General features: G+C 42.6%; 1 protein-coding gene across 5 annotated transcripts in view; it reads left to right on the forward strand.

Annotated features, from left to right (window-relative positions):
- LOC5518843 (protein mono-ADP-ribosyltransferase PARP4) overlaps positions 1-14,681 on the forward strand; it is a 38,530-nt gene that overhangs the window by 11,866 nt on the left and 11,983 nt on the right. For all 5 annotated transcript variants that reach the window (XM_048721509.1, XM_032363507.2, XM_048721510.1 and 2 more), the window contains exons 18-34: positions 203-287; positions 701-834; positions 1,325-1,530; positions 6,252-6,333; positions 6,690-6,827; positions 7,136-7,228; positions 7,481-7,574; positions 8,105-8,178; positions 8,669-8,865; positions 9,524-9,623; positions 9,711-9,806; positions 9,934-10,008; positions 10,336-10,416; positions 11,193-11,273; positions 12,155-12,256; positions 13,056-13,190; positions 13,947-14,090. In XM_048721509.1, the coding sequence (XP_048577466.1) occupies positions 203-287; positions 701-834; positions 1,325-1,530; positions 6,252-6,333; positions 6,690-6,827; positions 7,136-7,228; positions 7,481-7,574; positions 8,105-8,178; positions 8,669-8,865; positions 9,524-9,623; positions 9,711-9,806; positions 9,934-10,008; positions 10,336-10,416; positions 11,193-11,273; positions 12,155-12,256; positions 13,056-13,190; positions 13,947-14,090 (1,917 nt within the window). The remainder of the gene's footprint in view (positions 1-202; positions 288-700; positions 835-1,324; positions 1,531-6,251; positions 6,334-6,689; positions 6,828-7,135; positions 7,229-7,480; positions 7,575-8,104; positions 8,179-8,668; positions 8,866-9,523; positions 9,624-9,710; positions 9,807-9,933; positions 10,009-10,335; positions 10,417-11,192; positions 11,274-12,154; positions 12,257-13,055; positions 13,191-13,946; positions 14,091-14,681) is intronic.

Consider the following 14,681-nt stretch of genomic DNA (forward strand, 5'->3'; position numbering starts at 1 on the left):
ACAATTCATAATGAATACCGCTCGTTCCCTCGTCCTGCTTTCGGGTTCCCGTCTGCATTCTTTCGTCGCGCCTTCCGGTTTCCGTCGGCATTAATTCGTAACGCTTTTCAGTTTTTAGCGGTGCAACCCGTAGTAATGAGTATCAAATAAATCAGCTTGAAGAAGTCGTATGTTAGATAACGACAGATCTGTGTGTTTCCAGGTTGTAGTGATGCAGGTGTATTGTAACAACAGCGACGTACCGATTGAAGCCAAGTACGTCTTCCCTCTAGATGATATGGCGGCGGGTAAGGCGGCACCTGAGTTTGAGTATTCCTCGATCCGAACAAACTTAAAAATAGCTTGTGTGAATCATGAGCCTCGGAAGTGTGGAATTGGCTTTCGATCACATCCTTTTTTTGTCTGTTTATTTTATCTACCAGCCCAATTCAGCCGATTAAAATGTGCATAAAAAAATTCATATCCTCACTTGGTTGCTTTATCTAACGGAAAAAGCCATCAGGGTCAAATCCTTCGTTAAAATTCTGATTGACGGGGTATAGCACAGCGATTATGATGATGGACGGCTTTAACAATATTTGACTAAACGTTTCTTAATCCATGGTTTGTTATTAGCCGATGGAATTGGATACGATATATATAGTTGGGTAGCGCAGAATAGGAACCTCTTCTCCCTTTGATGTAATTTCATACATCGCAGTTTGCGGATTTGAGGCCTTCATCAATGGTAAACACATCATTGGTGAGGTAAAAGAAAAAGAACAAGCACGCAAAGAGTACCGGGAAGCAATCAGCGCAGGGCATGGGGCCTATCTCATGGACGAGGAGACACCAGTAAGTATACGCATGCGCGACCTGCATAGAGCAGCTTTGCCATGATTGTAATTCCTAAATGTATTCTAAAATCACAAATGTATAAGACAAAACCGATAGCTTTGCTTTCTTTTTTTGTCCCTAGCTTGCTTCACATATAATTTTAACCTGTTACTCTTAAAAAATATCATATTTTATGTTGATTCATAAGTTATGTTGATATATTTAAAGATATTGTAAGGGTAGCATTACTAAAGCATATATTAGTTTATCGTATTCTAATACAACTTTATATATTGCTTGTTAAATGTTTTGCATATAACTGACATTTTTTGAGGAAGTACACACGTTATGACACCTTTCTTGTACTTATACAAGAAATAAGTCTCGAGATCTCGAAAGTCTCGAAACTTAAGTCTCGAAAATGTTTTGACAGCATCCCATGATCAGCTGAAATTCAAAGTTTAAAATGATGGCTTGCTGCAAGTTAGATTATTTATTTCCTTTACAGGACGTGTTCACCGTGAACGTAGGTAACCTACCCCCAGCTGCAAGCGTGCTCATTAAGATCACCTATGTTGCCGAACTCACCGTGGAGGGAGAACTCATCTGCTTTCGGTTACCAGGAAGCGTGGCGCCATGGCAGCGCACGCAAGCGCATGATGACGTCACTCAAACAGATGTGGATACTATTTGTGTTGATGAGGAGAATCAAAGGTTAAGTTTCTATATATATCCTATTTACATGTACATCAATTGCGCCCCTTTCACATGTACATCCTGTATACCCCTTTTACATGTACATCCTGTATACCCCTTACACATGCACATCCTGTATACCCCTTACACATGTACATCCTGTGTACCCCTTACACATATACATCCTGTATACCCCTTACACATGTACATTCTGTGTACCCCTTACACATGTACATACTGTGTACCCCTTACACATGTACATCCTGTGTACCCCTTACACATATACATCCTGTATACCCCTTACACATTTACATTCTGTGCACCCCTTACACATATACATTCTGTATACCCCTTTCACGGGTACATCCTGTGTACCCCTTACACATGTACATCATGTGTACCCCTTACACATGTACATCCTGTGTACCCCTTACACATGTGCCTCATGTGTACCCCTTTCACATGTACATCCTGTATACCCCTTACACATGTACATCCTGTGTACCCCTTTCACATATACATCATGTATACCACTTTCACGGGTACATCCTGTGTACCCCTTTCACATGTACATTCTGTATACCCCTTTCACGGGTACATCCTGTGTACCCCTTACACATGTCCCTCATGTGTACCCCTTTCACATGTACATCATGTGTATTCCTTACACATGTGCATCCTGTGTACCCCTTTCACATGTACATCCTGTATACCCCTTACACATGTACATCCTGTGTACCACTTTCACATATACATCATGTATACCACTTTCACGGGTACATCCTGTGTACCCCTTTCACATGTACATCCTGTATACCCCTTTCACGGGTACATCCTGTGTACCCCTTACACATGTCCCTCATGTGTACCCCTTTCACATGTACATCATGTGTATTCCTTACACATGTGCATCCTGTGTACCCCTCTCACATGTACATCATGTGTACCCCTTACACATGTACATCATGTGTACCCCTTACACATGTACATCCTGTGTACCCCTTTCACATGTACATCCTGTGTACCCCTCTCACATGTACATCCGGTGTACCCCTTACACATGTACATCCTGTGTACCACTTACACATGTACATCATGTGTACCCCTTACACATGTACATCCTGTGTACCACTTTCACATGTACATCATGTGTACCCCTTACACATGTACATCATGTGTACCCCTTTCACATGTACATGCTGTCTACCCCTTACACATGTACATCCTGTCTACCCCTCTCACATGTACATCATGTGTATTCCTTACACATGTACATCCTGTGTACCGCTTTCACATGTACATCCTGTGTACCCCTTACACATGTACATCATGTGTACCCCTTACACCTGTACATCCTGTGTACCCCTTACACATGTACATCCTGTGTACCCCTTACACATGTACATCCTGTGTACCCCTTTCACATGTACATCCTGTGTACCCCTTACACATGTACATCCTGTGTACCCCTTTAACATGTACATCATGTGTACCCCTTTAACATGTACATCTTGTGTACCCCTTACACATGGATATCATGTGTACCCCTTTCACATGTACATCCTGTGTACCCCTTACACATGTACATCATGTGTTCCCTTCACATGTACATCCTGTGTACCCCTTACACATGTACATCATGTGTACCCCATCACATGTACATCCTGTGTTCTCCTTACACATGGACGTCATGTGTACCCTTTCACATGTACATCCTGTGTTCTCCTTACACATGGACGTCATGTATACCCTTTCACATGTACAACCGGTGTTCCTGTTACACATGTGCATCCTGTGTACCCCTTTCACATGTTCATCCCGTGTACCCCCTTACACATGTACATACTGTGTATCCCTTACACATGTACATCCTGTGTACCACTTTCACATGTACATCATGTGTACCCCTTACACATGTACATCATGTGTACCCCTTTCACATGTACATGCTGTCTACCCCTTACACATGTACATCCTGTCTACCCCTCTCACATGTACATCATGTGTACCCCTTACACATGTACATCCTGTGTACCGCTTTCACATGTACATCCTGTGTTCCCCTTACACATGTACATCATGTGTACCCCTTACACATGTACATCCTGTATACCCCTTTTACATGTACATCCTGTGTACCACTTACACATGTACATCATGTGTACCCCATCACATGTACATCCTGTGTACCCCTTACACATATACATCCTGTATACCCCTTACACATGTACATTCTGTGTACCCCTTACACATGTACATACTGTGTACCCCTTACACATGTACATCCTGTATACCCCTTACACATGTACATTCTGTGTACCCCTTACACATATACATCCTGTATACCCCTTACACATTTACATTCTGTGCACCCCTTACACATATACATTCTGTATACCCCTTTCACGGGTACATCCTGTGTACCCCTTACACATGTACATCATGTGTACCCCTTACACATGTACATCCTGTGTACCCCTTACACATGTGCCTCATGTGTACCCCTTTCACATGTACATCCTGTATACCCCTTACACATGTACATCCTGTGTACCCCTTTCACATATACATCATGTATACCACTTTCACGGGTACATCCTGTGTACCCCTTTCACATGTACATTCTGTATACCCCTTTCACGGGTACATCCTGTGTACCCCTTACACATGTCCCTCATGTGTACCCCTTTCACATGTACATCATGTGTATTCCTTACACATGTGCATCCTGTGTACCCCTTTCACATGTACATCCTGTATACCCCTTACACATGTACATCCTGTGTACCACTTTCACATATACATCATGTATACCACTTTCACGGGTACATCCTGTGTACCCCTTTCACATGTACATCCTGTATACCCCTTTCACGGGTACATCCTGTGTACCCCTTACACATGTCCCTCATGTGTACCCCTTTCACATGTACATCATGTGTATTCCTTACACATGTGCATCCTGTGTACCCCTCTCACATGTACATCATGTGTACCCCTTACACATGTACATCATGTGTACCCCTTACACATGTACATCCTGTGTACCCCTTTCACATGTACATCCTGTGTACCCCTCTCACATGTACATCCGGTGTACCCCTTACACATGTACATCCTGTGTACCACTTACACATGTACATCATGTGTACCCCCTACACATGTACATCCTGTGTACCACTTTCACATGTACATCATGTGTACCCCTTACACATGTACATCATGTGTACCCCTTTCACATGTACATGCTGTCTACCCCTTACACATGTACATCCTGTCTACCCCTCTCACATGTACATCATGTGTATTCCTTACACATGTACATCCTGTGTACCGCTTTCACATGTACATCCTGTGTACCCCTTACACATGTACATCATGTGTACCCCTTACACCTGTACATCCTGTGTACCCCTTACACATGTACATCCTGTGTACCCCTTACACATGTACATCCTGTGTACCCCTTTCACATGTACATCCTGTGTACCCCTTACACATGTACATCCTGTGTACCCCTTTAACATGTACATCATGTGTACCCCTTTAACATGTACATCCTGTGTACCCCTTACACATGGATATCATGTGTACCCCTTTCACATGTACATCCTGTGTACCCCTTACACATGTACATCATGTGTTCCCTTCACATGTACATCCTGTGTACCCCTTACACATGTACATCATGTGTACCCCATCACATGTACATCCTGTGTTCTCCTTACACATGGACGTCATGTGTACCCTTTCACATGTACATCCTGTGTTCTCCTTACACATGGACGTCATGTATACCCTTTCACATGTACAACCGGTGTTCCTGTTACACATGTGCATCCTGTGTACCCCTTTCACATGTTCATCCCGTGTACCCCCTTACACATGTACATACTGTGTATCCCTTACACATGTACATCCTGTGTACCACTTTCACATGTACATCATGTGTACCCCTTACACATGTACATCATGTGTACCCCTTTCACATGTACATGCTGTCTACCCCTTACACATGTACATCCTGTCTACCCCTCTCACATGTACATCATGTGTACCCCTTACACATGTACATCCTGTGTACCGCTTTCACATGTACATCCTGTGTTCCCCTTACACATGTACATCATGTGTACCCCTTACACATGTACATCCTGTGTACCCCTTACACATGTACATCCTGTGTACCCCTTACACATGTACATCCTGTGTACCCCTTTCACATGTACATCCTGTGTACCCCTTACACATGTACATCCTGTGTACCCCTTTAACATGTACATCATGTGTACCCCTTTAACATGTACATCCTGTGTACCCCTTACACATGGATATCATGTGTACCCCTTTCACATGTACATCCTGTGTACCCCTTACACATGTACATCATGTGTTCCCTTCACATGTACATCCTTTGTACCCCTTACACATGTACATCATGTGTACCCCATCACATGTACATCCTGTGTTCTCCTTACACATGGACGTCATGTATACCCTTTCACATGTACATCCTGTGTTCTCCTTACACATGGACGTCATGTATACCCTTTCACATGTACAACCGGTGTTCCTGTTACACATGTGCATCCTGTGTACCCCTTTCACATGTTCATCCCGTGTACCCCCTTACACATGTACATACTGTGTATCCCTTACAAAATGTAAATCCGATGTACCCCCATCCTGTAAAATGAATGTATGAATGATTGAATGTATGAATGATTGTTTCTTTGTAGCAACACCTCAGTTCAGGTCTCTGTTGAAATGCCATTTGAGATCCGTGCTATTCTTTGCCCTGGACACGATGTCAAGGTCAAGGTAAGTTCCGGTAACGAGGGGGCGAGGATCGTTGCTTGTAACATCTGGCCGTCAGGGGAAGAGACGGGGTTGCATGTTCAAGATGTCCGATTGTCAAGCACAGGGTGTTATGCGTACGGAGAAGCCTAAAGGGTGGAGGGTGGGGCTAAGGTCAAGGTTAAGCAGCACCAAAATAACATGACGAGCAGACGTAAAAACTATATACTCAGACGTAAAAACTATAAACTCAATATGCGCTATGCTAGTAGCTGGGAATTAGGGAGTGTGGAATTCAGACATTTGGCTGTTTGGGCCATGTAGAGGGCTCATGTAGTATTTTTACTTGTCTGCTATTTAATGTGCATTTTCGTTTCTAGCGAACCTCAACAAAGGCTGTCGTAGAGATGGCGCCTGGAGGAACCCTCGGAAGCGGATTCCAGCTTCAAATCCAATTGGCCGAAATTCATGTACCCCGGATGTGGGTGGAGCGACATGATACCGAGGCTGATAGCCAGGTTTGATTGCCACCTGCCTACTTTTTTGCGATTATCATTATCTACTGCAAATATGTTGTAAGCTGCAAAGCAGTACTTGTGAATACAGCAAGCTCAACCCTAGTAATTTTTCTGAATGTCACTGGAACGTAAACAAAAATGAAAGTCAAAGAAAACGCAGTTGCTTGATTGCCGTGTTTGTGTTTAACCGATTTTGTGCATGTATTTCTCTTGCCCTCGCGTGTACGTCCAAGTCATAACCAAGCTCAAAGCCTGGTACTTCAAGCCCTTAGCTTGGTTCTTCACCTTATGTGTTATTTCTATTGTAGGCGTGTATGTTAGCCTTCTACCCTGAGTTCGAGTCTGGGCCACCGCACCATGTCGAGGTCATCTTCGTCCTTGACGCGTCATGCTCTATGAAGGTAAAAGCTAGTCCTTGGCCTTAATAGAATGGCAAAAAGAGTTAAAGATGTCTAAGTTATTTGACAAGGTGAATGTGGTTGAGTGCAGTCGGATCATGGACAGGGAAGAACATGGGCTTATTTTACTACTCGCGCGCTGTCAAACTTGCACATTGTTTTTTTTTTTTTCAAATTGAGAGTCAAATTGAGATTGAGTGCAATAAAGTTTTTTGACAAAATGTGTCTTTGCTTACCACGTCTACTGCTTGCTAGGGAAAAGCCCTCCAAGAAGCCAAGAAACTGACCCTGATGTGCCTGAGTCTTATGGAGGAAGAATGGGCGTTTAACATCGTTGTGTTTGGAAGCAGTGAGTGGAGCAGTGCTCAACTATTAAAGCCACATTGTCACCAGTTTACTTCCGGAGGTCCGTCGGAAACCTCAACCGTTAAAAGACAAAAGAATCTATTAGAATCCGCGCTATAAAACGGGCCATCCGCTCTAAACTATCAGTCAAATCCTTTTAAATATTGAAATATTTTCCGCAGTTTCCGTTAAAAATCATCAGAGATAGTTACGTAATTGACCGGAAGTAAACTGGTAACAAGGCGGCTTTAATAACGGGAATAATGGGAAGGATATCGTGCATAAGGCCTTAGTACATTACTTTTAAATTTATTTGTTGTGTGTCTCTTTATCTTATTTGCTCTTTTCTCGTGGTTTTAGACTGCATTTAGTTGGTTGGTTTAGTTGCATTTAGTTGGTCTGTCCGTTATATATCTTACTCTTATTCAGTAGTAGCACGTGAAAGGGAGGAATGCAAAGGGAGGCACAAGGCACTCCAACAAAACCAAAAGCGATCCAAACTTATTAGAACTCTGTCCCTTACATTTCTTTTAGACTACAGCGAGCTTTTTACCCAGAGTCAGAAGAAGGACAAAGAGACAGTCGCTAGAGCTGCCAAGTTCGTCAAGGTGCAAACAGGATATCCTAATATTGTTTTTTTCTGTGCTTTGAGATGATCCTCTTAACAAATGGGATCTGGGGAGAATGACCTGGGACTTCATACTTCCGGACTCTTTCCAAAAGAAACTTTGTCAAATGTCAAGAACTAGGCTTTCGCAATATATTTATGAGAGATTAAGTCGTGTCATAACGAAAAATGCAGTCTGGATAATTTTGAAGCTCTTCGGTTCGAGTAAAAACGATACTTAACGATATTTAACTTTATATTATGGCGATTTTAATATAGATTTACTCAGGTATGGAGAGGTGCGTCAGAAAAAATGTTAACTTAGCTAAAAATGAGGCTTCAAGTTTTCACTCAGCTGTGATTCAAGGTAAACATCGTACGACTCTAGCCTAGTCCCAGGCGATGACTAGGCTTCGGGCGTCTGTTTACCACAGGAGTCCCAATGAAATACGCCTCTTACTGGACTAATACGCCCCCGTTTTGCTCCACAGTCCGTCAAAGCTGTCAAGGGAAGTACCGACCTCTGGCGCGTACTGCGCTCGCTGTACCTGCTCCGATGCAACTCAACCGCTGACTACCCGAGTAATGTGTTCCTCTTCACCGACGGTCACGTGACAGAGGAGAGCACGACACTGGCGTATATCCGGGATATTAGGTTGCGCACGCGCGTGTTCACGTTCGGTGTCGGGTAAGATGGCAATGTCACCAGTTTACTTCCGGCGATTACGTAACAGTCTCAGATGATTTTTTACGGAAACGCGAAAAAACGCGGATGGCCTGTTGAATGTCCTGTCAATCCCTAGTATCAATTAACAAACTATTTTGTCGATATTTAACAGAATTTATGGAGAAGATTACGAATATCGACGTCTTTTTGCCCGTTTCGGCCTAAAAGTGGACATTTTGGCGATTACAATTTTACTTCCGGTCGAATATACGGCGGAAGTAAATTCACCCTATAGGTTTTAACACTAATTTGATGGTTTTTCCGTTTAAATAAAACGATCTTCATAGATTTCAAAGGCTACGAAAAATATATCATCGAAACAATTGATCTCTTCGACATATTATCACTGCAAAAAATCTTGGATGCAAATATTCTCAAACTTAGTTTGTTTTGAGTATAAGTCTAGGTCACTTTTTCACGTACTCTACGCCAGATTTTCTATTATATCCGGATAATAGTGCGGATTATAATAGGTTATTTTGTCTTTTGTCGGTTGAGGTTTCAATCGGCCCTCCAGAAGTAAACTGGTGACAATGCGGCTACAATTTCTGTTTTTGATAGTCAACAAATGTACGTTTTAGCAAACTGTTGGATTGTTTGATCACGTGATTTGTTTTAGACCCACATGCAATCGGCACTTCTTGCGTTCTATGGCCCGCGTGGGGGCTGGGGCCTATGAGCTGTTTGACTCTAAAGTCAAGTCAAAGTGGGAGCGAAAGGTATGATGGTCGTACATATTTGGTAACGAACCGCGAGTTTTCTCGCTGTTTTTGTTGGTGTTGGTGAGTTGACTGATTGTGTTTTAGGTGGAATCGCAACTCTCTAAAGCAAGGCAGCCAGTTTTGACGTCAGTGAAGGTTGCCTGGCAACAACATGACAGCTATGCTAAGCCACCAGTGCAGGTAAAAAATAAAAATAATAAACAATCACGATTTTTTTATGTTTTTCTATACTCGGATCAAAGCTGGTATATCCGCTGCCAAGGCATTAATCCCTGCTATTTAAATTGTCAATCTCTTTTTCACTTAGGCTCCACATGATATTGTGTCGCTTTTCAACGGTTCAAGACAAGTAGTCTACGGACTCGTCGACAACTGTACTCAGGTGCGTTGCTAGGTGATGATGACAATTGTATCCAAGTGCGTTGCTAGGTGATGATTGGAAGTTGCTAACTTCTCTATGAAAATTTGAGGCAGTACAGAAGAACGGACATCCGGGGTTACCATGAATCGCCATGAAAAATATCCTAGCAGTTTTATTGCTAGATATTTAATTGCGCAGATTATATAAGAATGGCAGATTAAATAGCCTTTGTACCATCGCTTGTGTACTACTTACTTATTGTGAACTCCCTTACAATGCTTCAACGCTATTTTTGTTGTTTGCTCTATAATAAGAGTTACCAGCTGGTTTAAAGTTCCTCTCTTTCAGGCGTCTTTGACAGCAGAAGTTGACGGTAGGGTAGTATCGACAATGGTGTCCACTTCCGAACTCAGCATCACAACCGGCAAGGTACATTACTGATTGATGTACTCAGAATTGGTTGCTAACGATGGCCCTGGTGAATATCGGTTTAATAGGGGCTACGGGCACAAGTTTGACCTTTGATGAACTGTTATGTGCAGTTACGTTTTAATTATAAAACAAGCACAGGCCCGTAACCAGGATTTTATATGGGGGGTAGGGTGCGAAATCCGAAAAAGTAAATTGAGAAAGAACAAAAAAGTTTTTTTTATGCCTTTGCAGTATCTCCACAGGACGTTTATTGTCGGATTTGGCCAAAAAAAAGTATTTTATGGATTGATGACATACCAGAATGATCTATAGCTTTATAGTTTTGTCTACAAATAGCACGTCTATTGAGAACAAAAGAGGGACTCTCGGTCGTTGTGGGGGGTGGGGGTGCTCGCACCTCCTGCACACACCCCTCCCCCCTCTGGGTACGGGCCTGAAGCATGTCATTATGACTCATAAGTATGACTTCTCTCCGCACATTCACGACTGCCGCCTATTCTGAGAAGGGCCAAAAACATATACCATATACCAAGTACTATGACAAGCAATTCAATCTCCATATGAGGTGGAAGCCAAATGCTAAACTACAATTTCAGCACAACTAGTGAAATTTTGAACACCTTTGTGTGTGGTATGTCTTCTGACAAATCAGACGCGAAATTTCAGACACTGAGACTTGTTGAAACATGTTTCCGGAGTTCACGGTTTTGTTGTTCACGCTGTAAAAGTGGATTTGAAAGATGTGGAATAATACCTGTTTCTTTTATCCCCAGGTTCTCCACCAGTTGACAGCGCGAGCGATAATTCGCGATTGGGAAGAGGGAAGCCTGGACCCGAACCACACCAAGCATGAGGTATAACACATGTAATGGAATCATTCCAATAGAAAATTGGAGATTGTTGGCGATCTATTTGAAAGAATCGATAATGAAACTTTAGCAGGCAGATTTTTCATCAATTTTTAAGAAATAATAGTAAAAAAATCGGAGAAAGTTCTCATTATTTTTTTCTAGATATAGATCATAGAATTGACCAATATTGCAGGGGCGGCGGAAGGGGAGGGGCAGGGAGGACGCCAGAGCGGATGCTTTTTTATATATGAACTTTTTTTTAAACCAAGCGGTACATATGTAACCGACAACAAATTTGTTTAACAGTTTAAAATCCCGCGCATAAAAACCTAGGTTATCCCCTGCGTTCTTATAAACAGCGCTTAAGAATTTGAAACCACCACCCACCCCTCTCCCCATGCAGCCACCAGCCACCCCTCCCCCTGAAACGACTACCCACCCCTCCCCCCAACTTCCCCCCCCCCCCCACCCCCCACTTATGGGACCACTCCGCCGCCCCTGTATTGTCAGGGAGTTTTGTGACCAATTCATTATTAAGAATAGATAATGAATCTAAGAAAGCTCTCGACTTATTATAATTGTCGTGAAGTGATAAATAAAACTTGCATCAAGACATCTCCTAACATTTTGAGTGGTAAACTCGCGCCAAAATAAACACAGAAATGTTTCCGACCGTCACACCAGAGAGCGATAAAAATGACCTTTTTCAATGAAAATACCCTTCATGCTGATTCATAAGCGCTGAGTAAGTTATTTTGCCGCCAAAAGCCGGAGCGCGCGCAAGTTTGCCGCCCAAAAAGTCATGTGATTTCTTAGTGAAAGTTTTCTTTGTCACTTCATGACAATTAGAATAAAACAACTGAAAATCCATGTTACGTTTGTAGATGGCAAAGAGAGACATGAAGGATTTCATCATTTCTCTCAGCAAGCGCTTCTCCATCGTATCTCAGTTTACAAGTTTTGTGGCAATCGAACACAGAAAAAAGGTATGCCGAATATGGTGTGTGTGTGTGTGTGTGGGGGGGGGGGGGGGGTGGGACGGTTGTTCTATGTTCCCCATTGACAGTCCAAATATATACTGTAGAAGCCTTAACCGCAAAGGATATTCTCAAATTGCAGTCGCCCTGGCTTGAGTCGTCCTTAACCTTTTTAGAAAATAGGCGTCGTGGGGGCCTGATTAAGTTCGGGTTGTTGCGGATGCCGGAGATCAAAATTGTACGTTTAGGGTAATAGGTACAAACCAGAACCCTCGGTTGACTTTACGATTAGAGGAAGATAGGGTTGTGGGGTGATTAAGTGGGTCTATCAGCTGCCATTCTGTCATCCTAGAAGAAAATCAAATGTAAGAAAGCAAAATGTTTCATGGTTGGTTTGGAAAAATATTGTGATGTTTTCCATCAAATTTAGTAAAAGAAGTGTAACACTTCGTTCATTATTTTGTTGCCAATATTAAGCCCTTGTCAGCCACACCTTTGTTATTGGTTTCTCCTAATATGGGAAGTAATCATGAAAAGGAATCTCAAAATAATCAGCCAAATATAAAATCTTATTGTTTATTTACTGCACTTAATGGAAAATATTGCAAGAGCTTCCCCAATGTAACCGATGGAAATGGATGCTCTCTTGCGCTTGGTAATTTGCTAGAATGACAGAACGGCGGCTGACAGATGCTCCTCAATGGAACAGGTGTGTCTGTTTATGGCTCTGAACAAGCTGAACAACGACGTGACGTTGCAAGGATCGAACCTGTCCCTTAGTTTTTGCGATTCAATTTTCTTTTCTCAGGATGAAAAGTTTGACGCTAGTCTGGGGCCGAGTATCGATGAACTGGTGTCACATGAGGACGTTGACGTCATTCCATACGTCAGCTGGGAGGAGCCTGAGTCACGTGATGTGGGCAAACCTGAATCATCATCCAAGGTTTGCAATGTGTTTTTCTAGTGTGAAAACGATTGGCATAATGTTTTGTATAATACTTGGAAGTAAAGTATCTGGCGTTTTGTGGTTGTGACTCTATAAGCACGAGAAGCTCGCGATGACAGGTTAGTACAAAAAAACTAATAAATAACCAAAAAATTATAAACAAGCATGCAAACGACCCATTTAACATGGACTTTTTGCGGTGGTTTTTATCGTAAGATATTCCGGTTTTTTTTCGTTTCTTTTCTTTGAAACCTTCATTAGAAGACAAACCTCTATGAATTTATTACTGTAAGTATGTTCTTGGTGTCGGCATTCCTAGTAAAGTGTTCGATTTGTCGACGTAGATTCCACAAGCTTGTTCCACACAGGCATATGATAACCGTCTCTTGGCTCCTGCTGTACAAAAATGAAAGCTTCACTAGACAGACAAAATCCGGCTGCCAGTCTGGCAAACAGTAAGACATCAGCTGTCACTCATAAATATGGCCCAAGATTGAACAGCTCCAACCTTAGAAAATGTAATGCCCACTGGTTTTCAAATTTTGTATTTGTCAAGTATGTAAACTATATGATACATTACCTGTAATCTAGCCCCCTCCACAGGCGTTTTTAGCGACACCTGCCTTAAAACGCCTGCGAGGGAGGCTACCTGTAATCCAGCAGAAATCTGCAAAAGGATAAAATCTACTAAAGAAACAATACATCGAATGCTAAAAATGGCATCTGTTATCATTGAATTACTGTTCCGCTTAGTCGACAGGTGACCGCGTGGCCGGACTTGTCTCAGAGGCCCGGGTACTAGAGCGCTTCTCGGTGCTTCAGGCTGAGACGCTATACAAGCGAGCCTGCGATACTGCCTTATCAGCGGAAAGCCCTGACAACCGGGCGACATACAAGGTAACCCAGTTTCTCTCCGTCGTAACTCATGTTGCAATCGTCTTTACTAAATAACCAAAAATGTACTACTGCGAAACAGACTCGAAAATCGATTCAGAAAAGCTACCGGAAAAACTACACGAAGCGATTGGCCAAAAATAGGGAGACTGGGGCGAGACCGTTTTTTACACAACTAAGCTCGGCTATTCCAGCTCGGCTGTTTCGCCTTTCACGCAACTAGCGCCTGTTGGGTAGGCTAGAAATGTGCGAAATCATAAGTTAGGAAGTAATAAAATGAATGTCAGAGGAAGGCATCTCTAAGCACCCCCTGCACCCCCGAACGCACCCCCCACACACACACACAACGGTCCATTTTGGTTCTCAATAGACGTGCTATTTGTAGACAAAACTCAAAATCATAAGCTAGATCACTATGTAACTATGTAGCCAGATCCGACAATAAACGTCCCATGGAGATACTGCAAAGGCATAAAAATCCCTTTTTTGTTCTTTCGGAGGTGGTTAGATTTTTATCAGTAGGAGGTAAATTTATTTTACAATATAATCAGACGCACAAAGACTCACAAAAATCTTCAAAAGAGATGGAGCGTT

This window comes from Nematostella vectensis, chromosome 14 (genome assembly GCF_932526225.1).
Source record: "Nematostella vectensis chromosome 14, jaNemVect1.1, whole genome shotgun sequence".
Classification (NCBI taxonomy): Eukaryota; Metazoa; Cnidaria; class Anthozoa; order Actiniaria; family Edwardsiidae; genus Nematostella; species Nematostella vectensis.